This window comes from Furipterus horrens, unplaced genomic scaffold (genome assembly GCF_987537825.1).
Source record: "Furipterus horrens unplaced genomic scaffold, mFurHor1.1.pri manual_scaffold_1, whole genome shotgun sequence".
Taxonomy (NCBI): Eukaryota; Metazoa; Chordata; class Mammalia; order Chiroptera; family Furipteridae; genus Furipterus; species Furipterus horrens.
In genome coordinates this window covers 181,569,312-181,596,208 of record NW_028327171.1, presented here as the reverse complement: position 1 = coordinate 181,596,208, position 26,897 = coordinate 181,569,312, and the positions used below count along the sequence as shown (strand labels likewise).

At 37.5% G+C, this 26,897-nt stretch overlaps 1 protein-coding gene across 3 annotated transcripts in view; it reads left to right on the top strand.

The window, feature by feature from the left end:
* Positions 1 to 26,897, top strand: part of HIBCH (3-hydroxyisobutyryl-CoA hydrolase) — a 76,189-nt gene that overhangs the window by 33,617 nt on the left and 15,675 nt on the right. For all 3 annotated transcript variants that reach the window (XM_090281750.1, XM_090281760.1, XM_090281770.1), the window contains 5 exons: positions 9,126 to 9,204; positions 17,025 to 17,170; positions 19,174 to 19,260; positions 23,365 to 23,423; positions 24,132 to 24,213. In XM_090281750.1, coding sequence (XP_090137876.1) covers positions 9,126 to 9,204; positions 17,025 to 17,170; positions 19,174 to 19,260; positions 23,365 to 23,423; positions 24,132 to 24,213 — 453 coding nt within the window. The remainder of the gene's footprint in view (positions 1 to 9,125; positions 9,205 to 17,024; positions 17,171 to 19,173; positions 19,261 to 23,364; positions 23,424 to 24,131; positions 24,214 to 26,897) is intronic.

The following is a 26,897-nucleotide window of genomic DNA, read 5'->3' as shown; positions in this document are numbered from 1 at the left end:
CATGTATATATTTTGAAATGAATACCACAATAAGTTTAGTTAACATCCATCACCACACATAATTAACAAATTTTTTTCCTTATAATGAAAACACTTAAGATTTACTCTCTTAAGAACTTTCAAATATCTTCCTGGTTCTTTTATTTAGAGTAAAGCTATACCTTCAAGAATGGTAGACTGTTAAATATTTCTACCTCAGTTATTTGTTTCTGTTGAATATAATTTTTGTCCAAAAATAATGTGAATTATGTGTAGTTAAAGCAGGATAAAAAAGTGCTTCTGGTCTCTGTATAGTAGTCTCTAAAAAGACATTAATATTTATTTAATTAATATATTAATATCATTAATATGCAGTATTAGCCTATTAACATTAATGCGGGAAGCAAAATAAAAAAGACTTTGTTTTTACTGTGAAGCCTGACTAGAGTGCTACCTTTCCAGAGAAACATTACGAAACTTATTTTATAGTTATGGTATTAAATTTTATAGCATAGTGAAATAATGTATGATGAAAAATCTATTTGAATTTTTAACAAAAGTATATACCTATATCAAAGCACCCTTTAGGATCCTAAATGATGGCGAGGAAGGTCTCGTACATACTCCGATACTGATGCAGTATTCATTCTGGGCAAGAGCTTACGCATTCTCTCTGATAAGAATTTAGATCCATGACTCTTTGTGTAAGCATTCATCACATCATCCCATTGTATGCCTTTCTGAATTTGTTGCTTTCTTAACTGTTGCTGTTTGCTCTTTTCATTTTAGGACACTTATTTTTCTTTTTCTTTACTATTTATTTTTTTAAATTAAAAAAAATTTTTTTTTGTATTTTTTTCCATTACCCTTTAGCCTGATTTTACCCCCTGGTCACACAATCACCACAATGTTGTCCATATCCATGAGTCCTTTTACCTTTTTATTCAATCTCTCAATCCCCTAACCTCCCCGCCTTAGCTGCCATCTTTCTATCTATGAATCTGTCTCCATTTTGCTTGTTAGTTCAGTTTGTTCATTAGATTCCACATATGAGCGAAATCATACAGTATTTGTCTTTCTCTGACTAGCTTATTTCACTTAGCATAATATGATCCATCCATGATGTTGCAAAGGGTAAAATATTCTTCTTTTTATGGCTGAGTAGTATTCCATTGTGTAAATGTCCCACAGTTGTTTTTATCCACTCATCTACTGATGGACACTTGGGCTGCTTCCATATCTTGGTGATAGTAAATAACACTGCAGCAAACATAGGGTGCTTATGTTCTTTCGAATTAGTGTCTTGGGTTCCTTTGGATATATCCCCAGAAGTGGGATCACTGGATCAAAAGGCAGATCTATTTTTAATTTTTTGAGGTTAGCTCCATACTGCTTTCCACAGTGGCTGCACCAATCTGCATTCTCATCAACAGTGCAAAAGGATTTCCTTTTCTCCACAACCTCACCAGCACTTGTTGTTTGTTGATTTATTGAGGATGGCCATTCTGAAGGTATGAGGTGATATCTCATTGTGGTTTTAATTTGCATTTCTCTGATGAGTAGTGACGTTCAGCATCTTTCCACATGCCTATTGGCCATCTGCATGTCCTCTTTGGAGAAGTGTCTATTCAAGTCCTTTGCCAAATTTTAAGTTTGATTGTTTCTTTTTTTGGTGTTGAGTTTTGTAAGTTCTTGTGTAAATTTTGGAATATTAACCCCTTATCAGATGTATCAGCCAATATGTTCTCCCATTCTGTGAGCTGGCTTTTTATTTTGTTGCTGATTTCCTTTGCTGTGCTAAACTTTTAGTTTGATGTAGTCCCATTTGTTTTATTTATTTATTTTTTTGTTTCCCTTGACTGGGGAGATACATCTGATAAAATATTGCTATGAGCAGTGTCTGAGATTTTACTGTCTGTTTTCTTCTAGGATATTTTATAGGTTTGGGTCTAATATTTAAGTATTTAATCCATTTTGAATTTATTCTTGTATGTGGTGTAAGAAGGTGTTCTAGTTTCATTTTCTGCACGTACCTGCCCAATTTTCCCAACACCATTTATTGAATAAACTGTCTTTAGCTTATTGTACATGCTCACTTCCTCTGTTGAGGAGTAATTGGCTATAAAGGTGTGGGTTTATTTCTGGGCTCTTTATTTTGTTCCATCGATCTATGTGTCTGTTTCTATGCCAGTATCATGCAACTTTGATTACTATGGCCTTATAGTATAGTTTGAACCTAAAACTTTGTTCTTCTTGCTCAGGAACGCTGTTTCTGTGTGGGGCCTTTTGTGATTACATATAAATGTTTGAAATACTGGTTCTAGTTTCTGTGAAGTAAGTCATTGAAATCTTGATAGGAATTGCGTTGACTCTATAGATTGCTTTGGGTAGTATGGACATTTTAATGATGGTAATTCTTCCTGTCCATGAACATGGTATGTGCTTCTACGTATTTATCTTCCTCAGTTTATTTCTTCAGTGTCTTATAATTTTCCAAGTACAGGTCTTTTACAGTTGTGGTTAGATTTATTTCTAGGTATTCTACTCTTTTTGAAGCAATTATGAAGGATTATTTTCTTAATTTTCCTTTCTGTTACTTTGTTATCAGAATATAAAAATGAAACTGATTTCTGGATATTAATTTTGTATCCTGTTACTTTGCTGAACTCATTTATCAGTTCTAGTAGTTTCTTGGTGGAATCTTTGGGGTTCTCAATGTACACTATCATGTCATCTGCAAATAAAGACAGTTTTACTTCTTCTTTTCCAATTTGGATGCCTTTTATTTATTCTTGTCTGATTGCTTTGGCTAGGACTTCCAATACTGTGTTGAATAAGGGGAGGTGAAAGTGGACTACCCTGTCTTGTTCCTGATCTTAGAGAGAACACTTGTAATTGTTGCCTTTTAGGTATGATGCTGGCAGTGGTTTTGTCGTGTATGTCCTTTATTACATTTAGGTATGTTCCTGCTAATCCCACTTTGCTGAGAGTTATGATAAATGGGTGTTGGATTTTATCAAATGTTTTTTCTGCATTGGTATGATTATGTGGGTTTGATCCTTCTTTTTGTGGGACATTTACATATAATTTTTAAAAACTTGATTATGAAACAATTTCAAACTTATAGAAAGGATGCAAGAATAGTGCAAAAAACTCCTTTATATCCTTCATCCGCATTCCTTGTTCTCATTTTCCACTTTTCTTCTCTCTTCCTCTCCCCTAATTTACCTATGAATATTTTTTTCCTGAACCATTTGAGAGGAAATTGATGACCTGATAACTTTTTATTGCCTGAATATTCAGTGTGTATTGCCGAAGAATAAGGCCATCAAAATCAGGAAATATAAGACTGATATAATACTGTTATCTGGACATTTCTTTCTCAAGCACCAAATTTAATTGGTACACGTGTCCTTGATTGTCTGTTAGGTGATCTAATCTTGCCACTAATACATCATAGAGTGGTTGACTATAGCTTAAATTACCTTTAAATATCCTTATAATTATCAATTTCAAAAAGTTAATGTTATTTGTTTTGTCTAGAATAGTAATCTGGAAACATAAAAGTTGAATGCTTATTTCTCGTTACTAATTAACATGTTTGCATTTGTTTGATTTCTTATGCTTTTAAATCTTCTTTAAAAGCCTTAAATAATTCTTTGCCAGCTTTTTGCCTCTTTTGAACAGTCTGGAAACTCATCTAGCTATGTCTCTTAATTAAAAAGTAAAAGTCAGTTTGCCTAAGTTTTGCCTTTAGGAGATGCCAACATTTAAATAAGTACGTTGTCATTCTTATGACAGTATGAGTTTGACTACATTCATATATTCTGTTTTTGTTCAGTTATTATTTATGCTTGCCCATGTTAGCATTCTCTAGATTGTAAATATGGATCAAATTCATTTGACTTTATGTGCACAATGTCAGCATAGTACTGCAATGATGATTGTTTAATCATAATACAAGTAAAAAACAAAGGAGTTCAGAGTGCTTGGAACACCGTAAATATAAGGAGTATAAGGGTTAAACGTAAAAGAATAGAAAAGGAATACGATACCAACACTAAAAGAGAGCTGATACAGCTGTTTCAATATCAAATAAGGTACATTTATGGCAAAAACTGTTTACTTGATATAGGGCATTTCCTAGTTATAAAACAGTTAAATACAAAAACTCTAAATTTATATGCCCCGTGAATCTGTTTCTATTGTATATTATTTCTCTTTAGTTTTAGTCATGTGGTTTTTCTTATGTGACAGCTTATTTCTAATTGAATACTGGTTATTTCTAACTGAATTACTTGAGTATTATTTGAGCTCTAGAATGACACTATCTTGCTGTAAGGAAGATGTACTTTTGGAATTCATAGTTATTTAAAAGAGGAAGAGGGCAATAACCAAAGGAGTGTGGATGAGGCATGGTCAGTCAGTGAGACCTGGAGATCTTACCAGCTATGCAGCCCCAGACAGAGGCAGCTCTTCTGAGCCCTATGACTCAAAAGAACATAGGCTGAAAACTGCATGTCCAGTCCAGCTCTCTAAGTTCTTAGCAAGACATTTCTGAACACTAATAACTTTCTATTAAAATCTGAAAAACTGAAAGTGGAGAGTAGAATGTGTGGCAAGGGCTCTTAAATTATATAAAAAATTTTTAAAAGGCAGTGTTTTGTATTTATTAAAATTTGTAAGGTTTTATATAACCTTGAAGTATATATAATTAATTTTGGTTAATGTCAGCTGACTGTCCTTTTTTGTATTTGTAGTTTTTTAAAATTAAAATCATTTTTTATTATTAAATTAGAGTTGTGTGGACTGGAAACCGCTTGGGGTGGCCCTGCAAGTTGGAGGTGCAGGGTCTCAGGGAATCACCAGGGTGGGGCGAACAGTGTGAGCCAAGTTGATGGAGACTCAGATGTGGCGTCCAACCACTGGCTTTGCTAAGGAGAGGGCTCAGAAAAGGAACAATAGCCTCTGCCAGCACTTTTGTCTGGCAGAAAGCTCCCCACTCCCAGCTCTTGCCCTGGTATCAGACAAGTCATTTCCTCCTCCATGTCCCTATTGCCTTTTGAAGCTGTCCCAGTGCTGGAGCTCAGTGGGAGTGAGTCAGAGTTAAGTCTGTGTGTGGACCCTCTAAGAGGAACTGCGAGGTACTCTAGAAGTCCTCTGTCTTAGCCACAATCCCTACTGGATTGTTTTTACAGCCAAAAGTCATGGGGACTTCTCTTTGCAGCACTGCAATGCTGCCCTGGGGGCTGTGGTGTAGGGCTGGGACTTCTTGCTCCTCAGGGAGGACCTCTGCAGCCAAGATCACCCTCCCAATTTTTATCCACCACATGGGTGTCCGTGTCTCCACCTTCCTGCCATCCTGGAGGTCTAGTTGTAGGACTTTCATTCAGCTAGATTTCAGGCGGTTCTAAGTGATGTTTTTTCTGTAGTTTAATTGTGTCTTTTTTAAAATATATGCTTTATTGATTATGCGGTTACAGTTGTCCCAATTTTTTTCCCTTTGTTCCCCTCCACCCAGTGACATCCCTCCCTCCAGTTGTCCCCCACCCTAGTCCATGCCCATTGGTTGTGCATATCGTTCTTCTCAACATCGTCCTATCTACTCCACTGCCTCCTACTATGCTTCTTCATTCCTGTACCATCTCCCTCCCTTTCCCCCCTTCCTCCTCCCTGCTGACCTCCCCCCATAATTTCCCCCATGCCTATAATTCTGTTCACACTCTCATTGCCTACTTAGTTTGTCTTTGTTTCAGTTCCCTAGCTTCTGTTGTTGGTTGTTGTGATACAGTTTTCATTTTAATGTTCATAGTTTTGATCCTCTTTCTCCTAAAAAAGTCCCTTTAACATTTCATATAACAGTGGTTTGGATCTGATGAACTCCTTCAGTTTTACTTTGTCCGGGAAGCACTTTCTCTGCCCTTCTATCCTGAATGACAGTTTTGCTGGATAGAGTACTCGTGGTTGTAGGTTTTTGCTTTTCATTACTTTGAATATTTCTTGCCAGTCCCTTCTTGTCTGCAGAGTTTCTTTGGAGAAATCAGCTGACAGTCTTATTGGGACCCCTTTGAATGTAACTCTCTTCTTCTCTCTTGCTGCTTTTAAAATTCTCTCTTTATCCTTAATTTTTGACATTTTGATTATAATGTGTCTTGGAGTGTTTCTCCCTGGGTCCAGTTTTTCTGGAACTCTCTGCGCTTCCTGGACCTCTTAAGTCTCTTTCCTTCCCCAAGTTAGGGAAGTTCTGCTTCATTATTTTTTCACATAATTTTTCAATTTCTGGTTCTTCTTCTTCACCTTCTGGCAACCCTATGATTCGGATGTTGGCCCACTTACAGCTCCGATAAGTTTCTGAGCCTCTCCTCATTTTCCTCACTTCTCGTTCCCTGTTTCTGTACTGGTTGACTCTTTGTTCCTTCCCTATGTTCCAATTTGTTGATTTGATCCCTGGTTTTCCTGCCCTCACCACTAGTTTCATAGGTGTTTTTGTTCATTTCATCAAGACTAGCCTTCATTCCTTCTCTGTCTTGTTTAACATCTGCTGTCAGGTCTGTAAGCGCTTTTATAACCAAAGCTCTGAACTGTGCCTCAGAAAGATTTCCTATCTTCTGCTTCATTAGATTAGAAATTTGCTATCTGGTCAGCTGTGTCACTGGGATCTCTATCATGATCTGTGCCATCTTGAACAGTTTTGTGTTTAGCTTTGCTTCCTGGGCAGGGCTGTCACACCTCCTATGCTATAGAGGGCAGAGCCCCATGCACTCGTCACAACCGGGTGACCCGTCTCACCACGCTGTGGCGTTTTCTGCGGGGGGTGGGGGTCCAAGATGGATTCCTGTCGTTCACTCTCTTCTGAGAGACCAGGAGCCTCCTCCTCTGTCCCCACCCCCACTGGGCCTCACAGTCCAAGGCAATGCGGTCTGCCTTCCCTGGCTTTGGAATCTCAAGCTGATGGGTCTAGTCTGCAGCTGGGGGTGCTCCCCAGGTGCTTCTCGCCTCCCCTTAAATATGGGTGTCTGTGCTTACCGCTGTCCTGCCGCCATCGCTGCTGCTGCCGCGGACAGCACAGCTTGACCTCTCCTCCCCGGCTTCGCCCCTCCTACCCGTCCGGATGAGTACCACTTCTTTATAACTTCATACGTTGGACTTCCATTTATTTTCTGGAACTTCTGGTTATTGCTGGTTTTGCGGTAGTTGTATTCCTTCTTAGTCGTGGAGGGAGACGGAGCTTGTCAGTCTAGGCCTCCATCTTGGCCGGAAGTCTCCTGTGTTTGTTTGCTTTCGTGTCCCAGGGAGAGCTGTTGCTCCTGTTACGTTGTAGGGGGCGGAGCCTTAGGGATTCATGTGTAATGGGCGACCTGTTTCGCCATGTTGTGGTGCTTTTTGCGGGGGAGGGGTCTGAAAAGGAACAATGCCGCTTGCCCAGCACTTGCCCCTTTTCCAGATACTTCTACTTCTGCACCTGACTGGTGCTCCTCTAGCTGCTGCCCTGGCCGTCGTTCCCAGAGTGGGTGTGTCTGTGGATGCTCTAGGACCATGGGGACCCTTTAAACAATCGGACTCTGCTGAGAGACCAGCAATTTCTGCCTCCACCCCAACACCCACTGGTTTGCACAGTCAGAAGCAATGAGTCTTGATTTTCCCCAGAGCTGGGACAGTGAGCTTGTCTGGTGAGGAGCTGGGAACGCTCCTCAGGTGTCCCTCCTGACTTTTTAAAACCTGTGACGGCACTTTCCACTGGCCTGCTGCTGTTGCCGCTGCTGCTGCCACTACCACACCGTGTTCTCTCCACCCCTCCTACCTGTCTTGATGACTATTTCTTCTTTATACCTTTGTTTGCTGGACTTCCATGCACTTTGAATTTCTGGAACTTCTGGTTGTTTCTAGTTTTGAGGTAGTTGTATTCCTTCTTAGTTGTGGAGGGAGACACCTGTCTATGCCTCCATCTTGGCCGGAAGTCCTACTTGTGTCTTAATAGAATACATGTAACATGATACTTGCCTTTACAGAGAATATCAAACATTGTGGATTTACCTTATAAATGTTGATACCAAAGAATATAGGTAGTGACTCAAGAATTTTATTCATTTCTATGCTCTTTTAAAATTTAAGCTTGGAGTACAGTACATAAAATTTATTAGAAATTGCATGTGAAAATTTTAAAATATTTTTCAAAAATGTTTTTAAATTTCAAGAACTTTTAAATGGCTGAACTTGTACTGAGTGTGAAAACACTTGAAAGGCTTGAGGAAAATTAATGAAAAATTGGAAAAATCAGAAATGAAGCCCTTTCTGTTGAGCTCACACTTACAGAATTCTTAATGCCTGACTTTGAAATATTTAACATGTTTTAACTAATTTAACATGTGGTTAGAAAGGATTAAGAATGAGAACTAAATCTAAAAGAAGTTCTGAACAATGTGAAAGGAATATAGGAAATGTATGTCACAATGTAAACACTGACATAGATTTCGACAGTTTGCCTTCACTTGTATGCATCTTATTTATTTTATTCAAATGTCTGTTAATTCAAATATGTTTATTCAAAGATGACTGTTAAGTCTGCCCTTTTCAGTGACATTCAGCAAGTCATAGAGACTATGACTTTCAGCCAGTCCTTTTAATTTCTTAAACTTGTGGTTTAGTAATCATTTTTAAAGAGTTACATGGTTGGCCCCATTGTATCTGAGAAAAATGATGTTGATAATTTTATTTGATGAAATATATGAATAAGTAAAATGTGTTAATAGTCTACTTAATGCTACTAGACTGCTAGAATAGCTTGGGTGTGCATTTTTGAAGACTGGTTCCACTAGCAACACTCAGGGGTTCTGGGAAGTCAATATTCTATAATGCTGCATCTGGTTTGAAATGAAAGGATCTGGGGAAGAGGACATGAAGCATAACACAAAATACTAATTGAAAATAGCTAAAACAAATCTATTCCAGATACCATGTATACCCATATATTTTTTACCCAGTAAGATCTACTGAACTTGTGTGGTTTAGGATTTCTCTTCAACCTATTCCCTGAAAAAAACTCTTATAGAATATAAAGATAACTTACTTGGCTTATAATATTGTGAGTGTGAGAGTTTTAATTTTTTTTTACTGTATTTTAAAACATGTTTGCCTTATTTCCCTAGGGAGTTGGAGTCTCGATTCATGGGCACTTCCGAGTGGCTACTGAAAAGTCTCTGTTTGCAATGCCAGAAACTGCAATAGGTAAAAATAAAAAAACAAAAACAAAACACTTAATTACTTTTAAATCATCTTAACTTTGAAACATGTCAGATTATATTGTTGAAAAATTGATAGAACCTTGTGTGAGATGTGTGAGTTACAGCAACAAAAGAACTTTTAAAAAAATTAGAATAGGAAGATACCTACAAGTTTATATCATCAGCTCAATAAGTATATCTGAAAGCACAAAAGCAAGAATATTTAACTGGAAACACACATTGTAGTTAATTTAATTTGTTTATTTATTTTGGCTGCTTTCCCTTAGTTAATGCTTACAACAATCTAAGAGGTAGGTTCTCACATGATCCCCATTTCATAGACAAGGAATTCAAAACTCAAGAGAGGTTAAGTCATTTTCCCATGGCTACACATCTACTCATTGTGAATTCAACTCTGTCCCCACTTGCAGATAATGGAGGGGAGAAAATCATTTAATCTGATGTTAGCTAGCTCGAGCAGTATCATCAGCTAGTTTGCAAATAGAGCAAAGCACACTTTCATGGTCACTTGAATATACAGATTCCTTGAACTCTTATTTCTACATGTAGTGGCATCTCACTTCTTTACCCAGGTGACTGCAGGGAGCTGCACAAATGTGTTCCCTTGGCCTGTGTCCAGGGCACATCACAGTAGCTCGAGCCTTTCCAGGGAGGGGCTTTCCTTGCAGGATTCTTCCCCACCCCAAAAGTGCTCTTGGGTGTACCTAGACTGAGAGAAATTTGTGCAAGCATCCTCTAAGCTCATATTAATGGAGGGATCCTTTGTGGGACCTCAATGAGGGCAGCCATGTTAAAGCAACACATTCCTATGAATTGTGTTTCCTGATGACCCAGACCTGCAGGCTATTTTTTTAATGATTTTTTTATTGTATATATTTTTCCATTACCATTTAGTCCCCTTATACCCCCTTCCCCAGCAATCACCACACTGTTGTTTATGTCCATGAGTCCTTTTTCCTTTTTGCTTGATCCCTCCATCCCCTAATCTCACCTTAGCTGCCATGCTGCTCTCTATCTATGAATATGTCTCCATTTTGCTTGTTAGTTCAATTTGTTCATTAGATTTCACCCATGAGTGAAACCATATGGTATTTGTCTTTCTCTGACTGGCTTATTTCATTTAGCATAATGTTCTTCAGGTCCATCCATGATGTTGCAAAGGGTAAAAGTTTCTTCTTTTTTATAGCCGGATAGTATTCCAGTTATTTAAATGTCCCATAGTTGTTCTATCCGGTCATCTACTGATGGACATTGGGCTGCTTCCCTATTTTGGTGATTGTAAATAATGCTGCAGTGAACATAGGGTGCTTATGTTCTTTCGAATTAGTGTTTTGGGTTCCTTTGGATATATTCCCAGAAGTGGGATCACTGGGTCAAAAAGCAGATCCATTTTTAATTTTTTGAGGTTAGCTCCATACTGCTTTCCACAGTGGCTGCACTCTCACCAACAGTGCAAAAGGGTTCCCCTTTCTCCACATCCTTGCCAGCACTTGTTTGTTGATTTATTGACGATGGCCATTTTGAAGGCGTGAGGTGATATCTCATTGTGGTTTTAATTTGCATTTCTCTGATGAGTAGTGACGTTCAGCATCTTTTCACATGCCTATTGGCCACCTGCATGTCCTCTTTGGAGAAGTGTCTATTCAAGTCCTTTGCCAAATTTTAAGTTTGATTGTTTCTTTTTTTGGTGTTGAGTTTTGTAAGTTCTTGTGTAAATTTTGGAATATTAACCCCTTATCAGATGTATCAGCCAATATGTTCTCCCATTCTGTGAGCTGGCTTTTTATTTTGTTGCTGATTTCCTTTGCTGTGCTAAACTTTTAGTTTGATGTAGTCCCATTTGTTTTATTTATTTATTTTTTTGTTTCCCTTGACTGGGGAGATACATCTGATAAAATATTGCTATGAGCAGTGTCTGAGATTTTACTGTCTGTTTTCTTCTAGGATATTTTATAGGTTTGGGTCTAATATTTAAGTATTTAATCCATTTTGAATTTATTCTTGTATGTGGTGTAAGAAGGTGTTCTAGTTTCATTTTCTGCACGTACCTGCCCAATTTTCCCAACACCATTTATTGAATAAACTGTCTTTAGCTCATTGTACATGCTCACTTCCTCTGTTGAGGAGTAATTGGCTATAAAGGTGTGGGTTTATTTCTGGGCTCTTTATTTTGTTCCATCGATCTATGTGTCTGTTTCTATGCCAGTATCATGCAACTTTGATTACTATGGCCTTATAGTATAGTTTGAACCTAAAACTTTGTTCTTCTTGCTCAGGATCACTGTTTCTATGCGGGGCCTTTTGTGGTGCCATATAAATTTTTGAAATATTTGTTCTAGTTCTGTGAAGTAAGTCATTAGAATCTAGATAGAAATTGCGTTGACTCTATAGATTGCTTTGGGTAGTATGGACATTTTAATGATGGTAATTCTTCCTGTCCATGAACATGGTATGTTCTTCCATATATTTGTGGCTTCTTCAATTTCTTCAGTGTCTTATAATTTTTTGAGTACAGGTCTTTTACGTCGTTGGTTAGATTTATTCCTAAATATTTTATTCTTTTTAAAGCAATTATAAATGGGATTGTTTTCTTAATTTTCCTTTCTGTTCATTATTGGTATATAAAAATGAAACTGATTTCTGGATATTAATTTTGTATCCTACTTTGCTGAATTCATTTTTTAGTTCTAATAGTTTCTTGGTGGAATCTTTGGGGTTCTCTGTGTACAATATTGTGTCATCTGCAAGTACAGTTTTACTTCTTTCCAATTTGGATGCCTTTTATTTGTTGTTTGATTGCTGTGGCTAGGACTTCCAGTGCTATGTTGAACAAGTACAGTGAAAGCAGACATCCCTGTCTTGTTCCTGATTTTAGGGGGAACAAGTGTATTTTTGCCTGTTGAGTATGATGCTGGTAGTAGGTTTATCATATATGACCTTTATTATGTTTAGGTGTGTTCCCTCTAATCCTACTTTGCTGAGAGTTATCATAAATTGGTGCTGGATTTTACCAAATGCTTTTTCTGCATCTATTGATGTGATCATGTGGTTTTTATCCTTCATTTTGTTCATGCATTTTGTTTATGTGGTGAATCACATTTATTTTTTGGCAAATGTACCAACCTTGCATTACCAGAATAAATTCCACTTGATCATGGTGTATGATCTTTCTGATGCATTGCTGTATTTGGTTAGCTAATATTTTGTTGAAGATTTTAATGTCTATGTCTATCAGAAATGTGACCTATAATTTTCTTTCTTTGTAGAGTCTTTATTTGGTTTTGTAATTAGGATAATGCTGGCCTTGTAAAATGAGCTTGGGAGCCTCCCCTCCTCTTGAATTTTGTGAAACAGTTTGAGAAGGAGAAGGGTTAGTTCTTCTTTGACTGTTTGGTAAAATTTACCTGTGAAACAATCTGGTACAAGGCTTTGTGTGTTGGTAGTTTTTGATTACTGATTCATTTTCACTAGGTGTAATCTGTCTCTTCAGATTCTCTGATTTTCCTGATTTAGTTTTAGAAGATTATATGTTTCTAGGAATTTATTTTTGTCCACGTTGTCCAGTTTGTTGGCATATAGTTGTTCTCAATATTTTCTTAAAGCCCTTTGTATTTATTTCATGGCAGTTGTTATTTCTCCTCTTTCATTTCTGACTTTATTTATTACGGTCCTCTATCTTTTTTCCTTGATGAGTCTGGTCAGAGGTTTGTCAATCTTGTTTATCTTTTCAGAGAACCAGCTCTAGGTTTCATTGACCTTTTGTGTCATTTTTTAAGACTCTATTTCATTTATTTCTGCTCTGGTCTTTATTACTTCCTTCTTTCCTGTCATGTTGGGCTCTGTTTGTTGTTCTTTTTCAAGTGCCTCTAAGTGTGAAGTTAGATTGTTTATTTGAGCTTTTTCTTATTTTTTTGAGATAGGCCTGTATTGCTGTGAATTCCTCTTTGGATTGCTTTCCCTGTGTCCCACATATTTTGGATTGTTGTGTCCTCATTTTCATTTGTTTCAAGGTATCTCTTGACTTCTTCCTTGATCTTATTGTTGATCTATTTAGTGTTTAATAGCATGTTATTTAGCTTCCATGTCTTTGCATGTTTTTCAGTGTTCTTGTGATTGATTTCTAGTTTCATAGCATTGTGGTCAGAGAAGATGCTTGATATGATTTTAATCTTCTTAAATTTGTTCAGACTCGTTTTGTGTCCTAACATGCAGTCTCTCCTAGAAAATGTTCCATGTGTACTTGAAAAGTATGTATATTCTGCTGCTTTGGGTTCAAATGCTCTGAAGATATTAATTAAATTCAATTGATACAGTGTGTCATTTAAGACTTCTGTCTCCTTGTTGATTTTCTGTCTGGAATATCTGTCCATTGAAGGCAATGTGGTATTAAAATCCCCAACTATGCCTGTATTTATATTGATCTCTCCCTTTACATTCATCAAAATTTGCTTCCCATATTTAGGTGCTCCTATGTTGGGCATGTAAATGTTTACTAGGGTTATATCCTCTCGTTCGATTGTCCCTTTATCATTATGTAGTGTCCTTCTTTGTCTCTTACTGTAGCCTTGGTTTTAAAGTCTATTTTGTTGGATGTAAGTATTGCTACACCAGCTATTTTTCCTTTCCATTTGCATGAAATAACTTTACATCCCTTTACTTTTAGTTTGTGTGTATCTTTTGATCTGAGATGTGTCTGTTGGAGGCAGCATATATATGGGTCTTGTTTTCTTATCCACTCAGCTACCTTATGTCTTTTTGCTGGAGCATTTAAACCTTTTACATTTAAGGTGATTGTTGATATATATGTATTTAGTGCCATTTTATTGTTAGACTGTTTACTTCTGTTTTATTTCTTTTTTTCTTCTTCTTCTTAAAGCAATCCCTTTAATATTTGTTGCCTTACTGGTTTGGTGTTAATAAAGTCCTTTAGCTTTTTCTTGTCTGGGAAGCTCCTTATTTCTCCTTTGATTTTAAATGATAGCCTTGCTGGGTAAAATAGTCATGGTTGTAGGTCTTAGCTTTTCATCATTTTAAATATTTCACACCACTCCCTTCTGGCCTGAGAATTTTCTGTTGAGAAATCAGATGGCAGTCTAATTGGTGCTCCCTTGTATGTAACTACCTGCTTCTCTCTTGCAGAGAAGGATTCTCTCCTGGTCTTTAAGCCTTGTCATTTTAATTATGATGTGTCTCTGTGTAGGTCTCTTGAGGTCCAACTTGTCTGTGACTCTCTGCACTTCCTGCACTTGTGTGTCTTTTTTTCTTCACCAGATTAGGAAAATTTTCGGTCATTCATTCTTCTCATAGGGTCTTGATCCCTTGCTTACTCTCTTCTCCTGGTATTCCCACGTTGTGGTGGTTGTTACGCTTCACGTTGTCCAAAATGTTTATTAAGCTCTCCTCATTTTTAAAAATTATTTTTTCTTTTTGCTGCTCTGCCGCGGTAGTTTTATCTACCTTATCTTCCAAATCACAGATTTGATCCTTTGCTTCATCTAACCTACTCTTTATTCCTTCCAGTGTATTATTTATTTCAGATATTGCATTTTTTATTTCTTAGTGGTCCTTTTTTATGGTTTCTATGTCCTTTTTTCATGCTGTCGAGTATCCTTATAATCATTATTCTGATCTCTATCTGATAAATTGCTTGCCTCCATTTCATCTAGATTTTCTTCTACAGAATTCTTTTGTTCTTTCATTTGGGATCGGTTTCTTTGTCTTCTCATTTTTGCTGCTTCTTTGTATTTGCTTCTATGTATTAGGTAGATCTGCAAAGACTCTGGTGTAGGCCTTTGCCAGATGCTGCTTGTGACTTGCCCTGGTCAACCTATTGGGATTTATTAGCAATCCACCATCCATAGCTCCTTCTTCTAGGCCTGGTTGTGTGCAGAAAGAACCAGGTCAGCTTTTATCAGCACTTGGCCTGGGGTAGGCTGCAGCTGAATTTTCATAGAGCTGCCAGAGATTCCCCTTTGTTGTTAAACTAATCTCTGTTATAACCTCAAGTTGTAATCAGCAGCCAGATTTAAGAACCCCAGGGTGCGGCAGAGTAATTCCTGCTTCAGGGCTATTGCTTCCTCTCAGGCTGATGCCATTCAGAGAGGAGTGCTCTGCTTGAGAAATAATGGCTTCTACAGTATGGGCGATGACACAGCATAGGGATCCTGGTGGCTGTTCCTTCATTTCTTTCCCCAGAGCCACCAACCCCAGACTCTTCCTCACACATCTCTAGTCCACTCTGCTCTCACTCTGCCGGAGCCCAGAGTAACGAAATTTTGTGCATTCACCCTTTAAGAGGCCCTCTGTGTCTCCAGCCATCTCTCCCTAGTAAATAGAAACCCTGCTGCTTCACAGCTGGTTATTATCTGGGTTCCTTTCCAGCTCTGGTGCTGTAGGCTGGGGTGCCCAGCTTGGGGTTTAGGCCTCAAATTTCTCAGGGTAATCCCCCGGCCACTGAAATATCCATAGGGATCTTCAGCTGCCACCCATGGGAGCCCAGTCAGCCCTCTCGAACCTCCTTCGCACTCCCTACTAGTCTCATTGTGGTGAAGTGGTTTCTTCTGTGTCTTTCCTTGGTTATAAGGCTTCTCTAGCTACTGCTCAGCTCGTTATTCAGGATGATTTCTCTATAATCTAGTTGTAATTCCAGATTGGTCCTGGGAGAAGGTTAGAGTAGCTTCCACTAACTCTTGATGTCTTGGGTCTCCCAAATTTCAGTACTTTAATGTTGTTGCTGTACTGTTTTCTCATTTATGTGGTTTCTCAAGAGAAATCTCTTATCCTTATCTCTCTTCCTCTGTAAATGTCTTTATTTTCTCTGGGTGCTCTTAAGATTTTCTGCTGATCACTTGTTTTGAGCTATATGATTACGAGGTGCCTTAGTGTAGTTTTCTTCATGTTTATTTATTGAGCTACTTAGGTTTATAGTTTCTGCCAAATTTTCCAAATTATTTTGCAGATATTTTTCTGTCTCCCACTCCCTTTTCAGGAACTCTGTTTAAACTTCTATTAGGCTCACTCAGACTTTCATTTAAAAAACTTTTATTTTTATTTTAGATAGTTTATATTCCAGTGTCTTTAAATTCACTGATCTTTTCTTTTTCAAAGTCTAATCTGTCCTTAATCCCAGTCAGATATTTTTCATTTATATATTCATCTTAGTTTTCATCCATAGCAGTGTCATTCGGGTCTTTTTAAAAATGTATGTATCTTCTATGTTTACTTAAGTTTTTGAACAAATAGGATATATTTATTATAAGTGTGCTAATGTTCTTGTTTGCTAATTCTTATGTTTGTCAGTTCTGGGTCAATTTTGGTTGACTTTTTTATCACTAAACAACGGGTAGTATTTTCCTACTTTTTTAGATGTCTGGAAATTTTTGATTGGATTCTGAAAATTGTGAACTTTACCTTGTGTGTTGGATATTTTTATTCTTATAAATAATCTTGAGCTTCTGAGGTGAAGTTGGAAAGAGTTTGATCCTTTTAAGTCTTGTATGATTTTAGTTTGGTGCTGCAGGATTGGAGCAGTTACGTAGGCTAGTGCTAATTATTTTCCTCTTTGTATTCTACTCAGTGATCCATGAATCATGAGTTTTTCTGGTGCAAACAGGCATTATTCCAAGCTTTGTGTGGGATCCTAGTGCTATTCTCTGTAATCCTTTTTTATGGGTCTTGCCCTGGCCTCAGGTAGTTTCCTCATAAGCATATATTGTTCAATACCAATCTGACTTAAAGTAAAGAAAGTTATGTTCATCTCCTTCATTTGAATCATTGCTTTTTCTTTTTGTTATTTAATTACAGGATTATTCCCTGATGTGGGTGGAGGTTATTTTTTGCCAAGACTTCAAGGAAAACTTGGTTACTTTCTTGCATTAACAGGATTCAGGATAAAAGGAAGAGATGTGTACACAGCAGGAATTGCTACACACTTTGTAGATTCTGAAAAGGTAATTACTTAGATGATTGCATTTTGTGCTGTTGGAATAACTCATATTACATGGGAAGCAGTATGATGGTTGCGATCATAGACCTTTGGTAGGTATGGGTCTGAATCCTGGATACACTGCTTAAAGCTCTGTGAGCTTAGGGAAAGTTCTTAAGCTCTCCAATCTTTGTTTTCTTCATACACAAAATGGAGGTGATTATATCTGGTCTCATAGCTGTTTGCCTGGTGCCTTTTAAGTGAATGTTTTTTTAATGAATAATTATATTCTGTTAAAATAATACTTTTAAGGAAGTCTAATATATAAAAATCTAAAGTTATATATAAAACATAGGCTTTTATCTTATAAAAAACATTTTTTTAATGTTTCCCTGGTGCATTTAAAAGTTACATTTGAAAAATAAGGTCTTAAAAGCTTTACTAAAGGTTATCTATTGCAAGGGACAGTGTTACTTTGTCTTTTTTAAAAACAATTTTGCTAATTTTCTTAGCATAGTGGCAAAGAATATGTAGCCCGCCAGCCTGGGTTTAAATCCTAGGTTGCATTTAGCCTCTTTACCTCTGCATTTACCTGTCCCCAAACGGGCACACCAGTTTTATCATAGTAGTTGAAACTACTTGTGTTAAATATAACGGAAAACCCAATTCAAGGTGATTTTGTCTCAGAATTCCCAGCAAGAGATTTGGGATTTATTCTGCTTCAGTTGGCTTAGCTCACTGTGATTGGGCTGGTTTATATTGCCCCTGAACCACATGCATAGGTGGAATACACTGACAGTTTATCCTAGCTAATGTGCTCCATCCCTGGAACTATGGGGTGAAATCAGCTTCTCAGGGAGCATATAGATCTCCAAATGAATATCTGATCTTGAGGGGAGGGTGTTTTGAGATAATGGAAGGAATGTTATAAAAATGAATGAAGTGGACACAGTTGAAGGTTGTCCCCTGTACACTACTATGAGGGCCTTCCATCATATTTGCTTGAAGTTTCATATCTTTCTCCATGTTATGGCATCCTCAGTCATATTGAGTGAGTAACTATTTTATCCTTCTCTTGAGCTGTAAGAGGAAACAAACATGGGCACTCCATTATCTACTCTGAGAAGACACTCTTGATTATAGTGGAATTTCGTTAAGGATAGCAGAGAAAGCTGATTCGTAACCTTTGCCCTTCTTTGTTAGCCTGCTCAATCATCATATTTTCAGTGAGCAGATTGCCATTCATGGGGCCTATAGCAGGTAACAAATGAGTTATACACATTTGTGTGGGGTGTGGCTAGATAGAGGTGGGTACAGAATGAAAATAACCATTTGTCTCATGTGACAGAGTAAAATATGAGAAGTGTAAAAACAGAATACAAAGCAAGTACTCAATGGATTGAAAGAAAGAAGAGCTTACTTATAAGGAGGGACTGGAAGTTTTCTCATAGAGTTGCAGTTCATCTGGGTTTCAAGGTGCATATGGTCAGGAAAAGGCATTCTGGATAGAGGAAACATTTAATGAGCAAGCACACAGGGGCGGGAAAGCATTAACTGTGTATTGAAAATAGTAAAAAGCCCCATTTGGCTGAGTGTAGGATAAGCATATGAGGGGTATCAATGGAGATTTAAGTGTGGCTATATTATAGAGCTGTACATTGATTATAGTAGTCATTAGTCACGTGTAATTTAGTTAAAATTAATTAAAATTTATAATTCAGGTCTTTGGTTGCAATACCACATTTCAAGTGCTCAGTAACCAGAGGGGAACAATGATGAATGTCTCTACTGCTCCTCTTTATTTTCCCCACCTTTATTCATTCTTTGCAAGGCGGTATCTGCTTTGTGGGAATGTGTGTGCACAACTTCAGTGAAAATGTCTTTCATTGACTCGGCTGAAGAGAGCGAGAGCATCGTAATTTTAAGACAGGGATTTTAAAAAAGAATATCAGATTTCTCAAAAATTGCTTCTGTGTTACTATGGTGTTTCAAATCTGTTCTCTCTTCCCTTTCTTTTTTTACCTGTAGTTGGGCATGTTAGAAGAAGATTTGTTAGCCCTGAAATCTCCTTCAAAAGAAAATATAGCAGATGTCTTAGAAACTTACCATACAAAGGTAATCCTGTCAATATTTTAACCTTAGATTTTAATTCATGGGGAAGGGTACATGATTGAAAAATAGCAATTGATGAACATTATGGTTTGTGGATGTAAATAAATGTACTAGGATTTGTGTACTTCAAAGCTTGCTTCAGAATTGTTACAATAGCCATCTAAGAGTATGACTACTGTGCAACTGCACAACTTGTCTCCTCCTTGCTTGTGAATTTCAGTGCCTGGGGCTTTTTTACAACACACTGTGACATTTCTATAATGGAGGTTCAATGTTGACATAGTTTGTGGAGACGCTAAAGTGAAACTCTGGTATATAACCAAATGTAATAATACAGTGTATTGCATTGTTTACTTTTAATTCCTTACTTATGTTGTCTAACTTAAGTTTACTTTTAGGAGCCAAGAATCCATTAAAATACTACATGACTTCTGGTTAAACATGATGGATTGAATACATGCTCTCTCCTAAAACCTCACTAAAATTGTAAGAAATAAAAATAGCACAAATCCACACAGGTAAATAGAACAGGAGACAGTGGCAGGCATGAGCTGCCAATATTTTGGAACCCTGAAAGGAGGATGAGGACAGCTACTTTAGACAGAGAACACTAAAATCTTATCCTTTAGTGGGGGAAGCCAATAAGAAGCAAGCCAGTTGTTGCTGTAGACCCTTTGTAAGATACCAGGTTGCTCTGAAGACAGGGTTATGGAATAGGGCAGAAAAATAGGAAGACCTCTGCAGATTTTTCTGAGGAGCAGCTACCCTCTTATAGCCTGGCAGGAGAGTAGAGACTTACCCCTTATAGAGACCAAGTCAGACAGGCCTAGCTGACTGAGGGAAGGGTGGTTAGGTGAGGTGCTCTACTGAAAAGGGGCAGAACATACTAAATGGGAAGATCTCTAGCCTCTTTCCCTGGTGGCTTCCAGAACCATTACGTACCATCTATCTTAGTTTGGACAGCTGTAACAGAAACATCATAGACTAGGTGACTTAAGCATCAGAAAGTTATTTCTCACAGTTATGGTGGCCGGGAAGTTCAAGATCAATATGCCAACCAATTAGGTTCCTGGTAAGGATCCTCTTCCTGGTTTGCAAATGGAAGATACCTCGCTGTATCCTCACACAGCAGAGAGAGAAAAGGTGACCTTTCTCAGATCTCTTTTTAGAAGGGCAACAGTCCCTTCATGAAGGCTCTATCCTCTTGACCTGGTAACCTTCCAAAGTCCCTACCTCCAAATACCATCACACTGGGCATTAGGGTTTTAACATGAATATTTGGGGGTGTGGGGGCGGGGGAGAGTCAAACATTCAATCCATAGCATCATCCTACTCTCAAGCAGTACATTAGAAGAAAAAGAAAAAACCTATTGATACTGACTTTTGAGGAATCTTCTAATGAAACATATGGGTCCTTGCCTGATTGTCTTGAATGTATCAGACAATTGACAATCCTTAGCTGCAACTGACACATACAAAGTTTAGTAATTTTAGTGCTTTACATAGAAAAAACAAGGATTGCCAGGCATAAAAACCAGAGACTGGCCAAAGTGAACAAAAAAGGGACTTGAAGGAAGCAGATAATACAGGGAAACAAAGGAAACTTGAAAAAGAAACAAAGTTATGTTTGTTACCAGATAAGAGAAAAATTTTCATATATGAAATAAGAACAGATGTTATGCAAAGAAGTAACAAAGAACAAAAAGAAATTTCAAATAGGATAGCAAAGGGGGAAAATAATCCTCAACAGATTAGATTAAAATTGATGGTTGAGGGAAACTCTGGGGACAAGAATAATAATAAGATGGAAATTGGAGGGAAAGGAAAATTAGAGGTATTATTCGAGGAGGTCTAATATTTACTTATTAGGAATTCATAACAGAGGAGATAGAGGGGAGGAAATATTTAGAGAAATAGTACCAAAAACTTACCCAGAAGTGAAGAACATAAGTACAGATTGACAGGGTCCTTGAATATTCAGTGTAATTAATATGAATACCCAGCATGTGAAGATTTCTTCAGATTGTTGGGTAAATGTGGGGTGGATTATAGTATGTGGGGGTGGAAGAGCCTTACCAAAGAGTTCTGTTAGATCTGTAGGTATTGTCTGTAAGTGAGGTCATGTTAGCCTTGTCTTATTCAGTGTTTTGCTCAGTGGTTTGGATGAGAATGTTGACAGCATTTTGGGTCAAATTCATTTCAACCCAAAAATATAAGTTAAATTAAGTAAAAGAACATGGATTAAAAACAACTCCAGCCCTTTGAGTTTAGAGTGATCTGTTTAATAGCAACAAATGTGAAATTTAATATATGTGGAAAACACTTTCTGTGCTTTTCTTTGCCTTCACACTACTCCTACATTCACTTCGGACACTAGATGTGTGAGTTTTCCACCCACCAAGCAATTCTCTATGACACCATCTGGGTGTCCTTTTAATTCATTTCAATGCTAACACCGTCTACCTGAATTTAGCATCAGATCCCACAACTTAAGGACCCAGTCCCACAAGACTGACCCCACTTCAATGTCAGTCCCATGTCCCAGGATATCACCTGTACTTCTGACTGACAGACAATAACTTGGGGTTCTCATTATCCCCTCCTTGGCTATGGTAATTTGCAAGAATGGCTCACAGAAAAAGGGAAACACTTAACATTTATTAGTTATAAATGATACAGAAAAGGATATGAACTAACATCCAGGTGAAATGCAAAGTCTAGAAGGGTCTCAAGCACAGGAGTTTCTGTCTTCACGAAGTTGAGGTACACCACTCTCCCTGAATGTGGATGTGTTCACTGACCCTGAAAGCTCTCCAGACTCATCCTTTTGGAGTTCTTATGGAGGCTTCATTACATAGGCATGATTGATTAAATCATTGGCCATTGGTGACTGAGCTCAATCTCCAGCTCCTTTCCCCAGTTGTAGGTGACCGGAGATAGGTGGGGGTGATATCGGGTGGTTATGGGACTGAAACTTCCAACCCTCTAATACAAGTTTGGTTCCCCTGGCAACTAGCCCCCATCCTTTGGGGCTTTCCAGAAGTCACCTCATTAACATAAACAGTAATGTGGTTGGAAGGGACTTGTTAAGAATAACAAGACACCCACTTCATGTTTATTTAAGGAACTGAAGACAGAAGACCAAATATTAAATAAAACAAAAGATGCTCTGCTTAGGATACTCCATGGGTTTTGGGAGCTGTGAGCCATGAACAGAAGACAAAATAGATATCTATTGTGATACCATGATTTAAAATAAATAAGTGAAAATTTTGGCTTTTACTCCAAGAAATCAAATTCTTAAGCACTGAATGGGAGAAATGTAGCCTACAATGGCACTTGGTTAAAAAAAAGTTTTAATGTTTGGTGTAAATCAGCATCCTAATAGGACTGCCCCAAAAGTAACCCAGAGTTAGTTCTATTAGTAAAAGCATTGTATCCAAAACAAACAAGGATATGTGAAGTCCTGTTGTACTTTGTTATAATTCAGCTGCACCTGCAGCTAAGGTATGTGTTCCACACTTTAACCTTGATAAACTGGAATTTGTGCATAGAAGGACCAGGACTGTGAGGGGGCACAAAACTGCACTGTGTGAGAAGATTAAGGTGCAGAACTGATTAACTAGCACTAGAAATATGAGAGGGCTTATTTTTGGTTCAGAATTTCTAAAAAATTCTAATTATAGTTGTTCAAGCACTTCTCAGTTTCTTCCTGAGGTACTGTTTTATCTCTCTGGAGGTCAGTCTGCCAGGGTCATCGGGAATGTGGGAGGAGCTTTTGTATTACATGGAAATTTGGGCAGGATGACTTCTCAGGCCCTTTACAGTTCTTAAATTTATTGACACACCTTAATGATAGTATATCATATGTAATGATATGAAGATAAAAGTACAAGAACATTTTTGGCCTTTGACACTTTCAAGTGCTAGTCTGAAATAATACGTCTGAATTTTGAACATATGGTAGTAATTTATGAGACTCTTGGATGTAATTTGACTGAAAGTGATAATCTATCACAAAGTGTATCATTAAATGTGAACTTATTAAGGATTTTTAAAAAATTTAAGTTACTTCAAGTTAATTTAAGGATTTTTCTTTTCAAACAGTCCAAGATTGATCAAGGCAAGTCTTTCATACTTGCAGAACACATGGACAAAATAAACAGGTACTTAAAGAGATATCTCAATTGTATCTATTTCTGTAGAAATTCTATATTAAATGGAATTTGCTAACATTGTAATTACATTGTGTTTGATAATGTACCTAATTCTGAAATCAGATAGCATAGTGCTTTTATTTTCACTTACCTTTGAAAATAGCTTCCTGCCCACTCTTTCAGGGGAAATAAATCCATTATACTTAAGTAATCTGTCATGCTGCCTCATTTTAATGAAAAACATCTTTTTTTTTCAAGTAGGAAAGAGAGGCTAGAAGATAATTGAATGAACTTACCTTTTATCTTTGTAAAGTCATCTTCCCTGAAGGTCTTATTTAGTCCATCAGCAAATGATTTTGCGCAGTGATTTGAGAGATTGACAGACTAGCTTAAGGAACACAGGAGGAGAAAACTATTGGAAAATAAGACAACTAACTCCACATTTTAGAAGCTTCAATTTTTCACAGTTAAGATATAACTTATTTACAAATAATAGATACAAAACAGCAAAAGAGAAAATTTAGGCTTTACATTAACAAAGATAGATTGACAACACTTACTCAGAGAAGCAATGTTTTATTTCATCATCCTGTAAAATAGGTTGGAAAAATTTTCATTTTTGAAATGGAGTTTGGGGGAGGCCTATGTTTAGGTTCATTGCTATCTGAGAAAGAAGAAATATTACATTGGTGAAATCACATGTTTCCTTTCTTATAGTTGGTTCTCTGCCAATAATGTGGAACAGATTATTGAAAATTTACAGCGGGATGGTTCATCTTTTGCCTTAGAGCAGTTGAAGGTAATATATGGATTATTTCTGTCTTGAGCATGGTGAATTCTTATGACAGGGAAGCTCTGTGGTGGTGACATAGCCCATTGTTTTTTTTTCCTGAACTCAGTTGACACTCAGAGCAGTTCCACAAAACCTTACCAAAACCCAAGTGCCTTGTCTACCTGCTGGATGTTGAAGGCAGTTTTTAGGTCTTTTAACTGTAGTAGAGGACTTCAGTAAGCGTGCTTCATCTCCCATAGTCTGCCCTGTCCTGTGGGAGAAGCTTTTAAGGACATGTTTATTAGAAGGGTTGGGTAATTATAGAATATAGTCACCTTGCAATATATTGCTGTTGTGACTAAGTTCTAGTTAATAGGCAGAAACTCAAAATATGGTCTTTCTAAGCAGTAGGTTTAATAATAATAATAACAAAATGATCCTTTTTAAACTAACAAGAGATTCCATCTATAACCATAGCTGAGTCTTAAGCAGTGTTTCCCAGTGTTAGGTACACTTTGATCTTCCCACAGCGTGACTCAGCTGGTAACAGCAGAACCAAAACCATTTTTATATAAATGACTGCACATTGGGTAGTGACATTCTTAGACCTATCATATGATTATGAAACCTAGTTTTTCAGACTTCTAGACAAAGGAAAGAAAAAAGCATGTAGCCTTATACTTAATAGAAAAGGTGTTTTAGCTTGCCTTTATCTGATAGTATATTTCATTTTATTGGTATGATTACACTGGGAAACACAATTTTTGTTGAGTTAGATCTGACACTTGTTTTTGAGTAACTTTTGGCATCTGAATCCAAAAATGACCCCAGTTTTTCTCTATCACATCAACTTTTAAAGGTACAGGATACCCTCCCTTTGTCTCAAAAATCATACAAAATACATATAAAAGAAAATAAAGAAAAACATTACCTGAATACACTTTATTTAGAGTTATTTTATTCATATAAAGGCTATATATTGTTACTATAAGTCAAATTGTGGACGAGTAGTAAAGTTCTGGTACCAAACATACATATTAAGGGAAAAATTTATGCTTATAGCATTTTGAAGCTTTCCAAGAGTTTCTGGACAATTTTGGTGTAATTCTGTTCTCATGTATTTCCAAGAAAGTTCTTGACGGAGTTTTTGAATGACAGCCAAGCATTCTTTTGGAGTTCTGACATTGTCCCGATGAAATGTTCATCTTTAATGAGCTGCTGAATCTTTAATGAGGTGGACTGTCAAATATACTGGCCTTTATCTTTTCAAACAACAGGCTAGGAAATGCCAAAATTAGATGCTTGAAACAGTCTCCTTCAGTGGCAAAGCTTTTAACAAATTGCTTCATGAGACCCAGTTTTATGTGCAGAGGTGTGAATATAACGTTCTTTCTGTCAACAAGTGGCTCATGTAGAATGTTTGATCACCAGATTTGAGGTCAGATATTGGAGGCCAATTCGAACTCCACCCAGTGCTTCTCATGAGCTCTGCTGTCCCACATACACAGAAAACAGGGCTACTTGGTGTGTCTGCGTTGCTGACCAAGAAGGAAGCAGACCATTTTAAGGTCAACACAGATGATCCATTTGTGCTTGTGATATTGCAAATGATCAGTGACTCTCTTTATGTCTTCATATTCTTGACAAAAACAAACTGAATGGCCAATTGGGACTGTACCAAATAAATGACCATTGTGGAGGAGGACACACTTTAAGCTCCACTTTGAGCTAATGATGAACAGTCGCCATTCAGTTGCGTTCTAGATTGGAATTCCCAGTTCCTCCATTAAACCGTGTTTGTTATGGTAATGCACAAAGCCACCGTCACTTTGAAAGTACTGCAGAAGTGCATTTTCTCCGGATCAAACGTAGGATGCCTTCACTCCCTTTTCAAGCAGGTTTTTCTCGTGCAGTCTTGATGCTAGGAGTTCTGAAGCCTCTTCAGATAGTCCCAAATCTCATGCCAAATCATTCAACTCATGCTGATCAAATCCCTTATGAATTGAGTCATCTCCAGTTTCAAAATCTTCATCGTTGCTGTCACTTAGTTCTTCACCATACTCCTGTTTTTTGAAAGACGGTAGTTCAATGAAAACTGGCACTGGGATTTCAGCTGAATGAGGCCCTGGGCATATGGCTGATGGTAGGCTAGGATACTCTGTTTTACATTTATTTTTCTTATATCCTGACATTTTTACTATACAAAAGTAACAGTCACTTGAATGATCTCTGAGCTCTCACCAATCCATAGGTATACCAAATGGCAATTTATCACGTGTTCCCTTCGTTCACATCCGTAAACTCTCGACACCCTGCTTGCACACCTTGTGAGGGGCCCAAGACTTATCTTGATCACCAAGTTTTACTTTAAAATATGTAAAATAGGCTTGCCTGACAAATGTGCTGATGTTTGTCTTTTGGGAATGGTGAAACTGCCACAGATATAGCAAAATGAATCAGGGTTGTTCAGGCCCCTTACAATGAGAAATAGCAGAGGCAGACATGATCTGAGGGAAAGGAAATAAGTACGTATGTAAATAAAAAAATAAATTCTGCTAAATCCTTGTATTCAGACAAGAACTCAGACTACACTTCGGAATATGACTTACTATATAGAGTGGCACAGAACCTCTCACCACACTGTCTCATGTGTAACTGAATAGCCTAGACAAGTATGAACCTGTCACTGGTTTCCAAGGTCGTCCCCCACC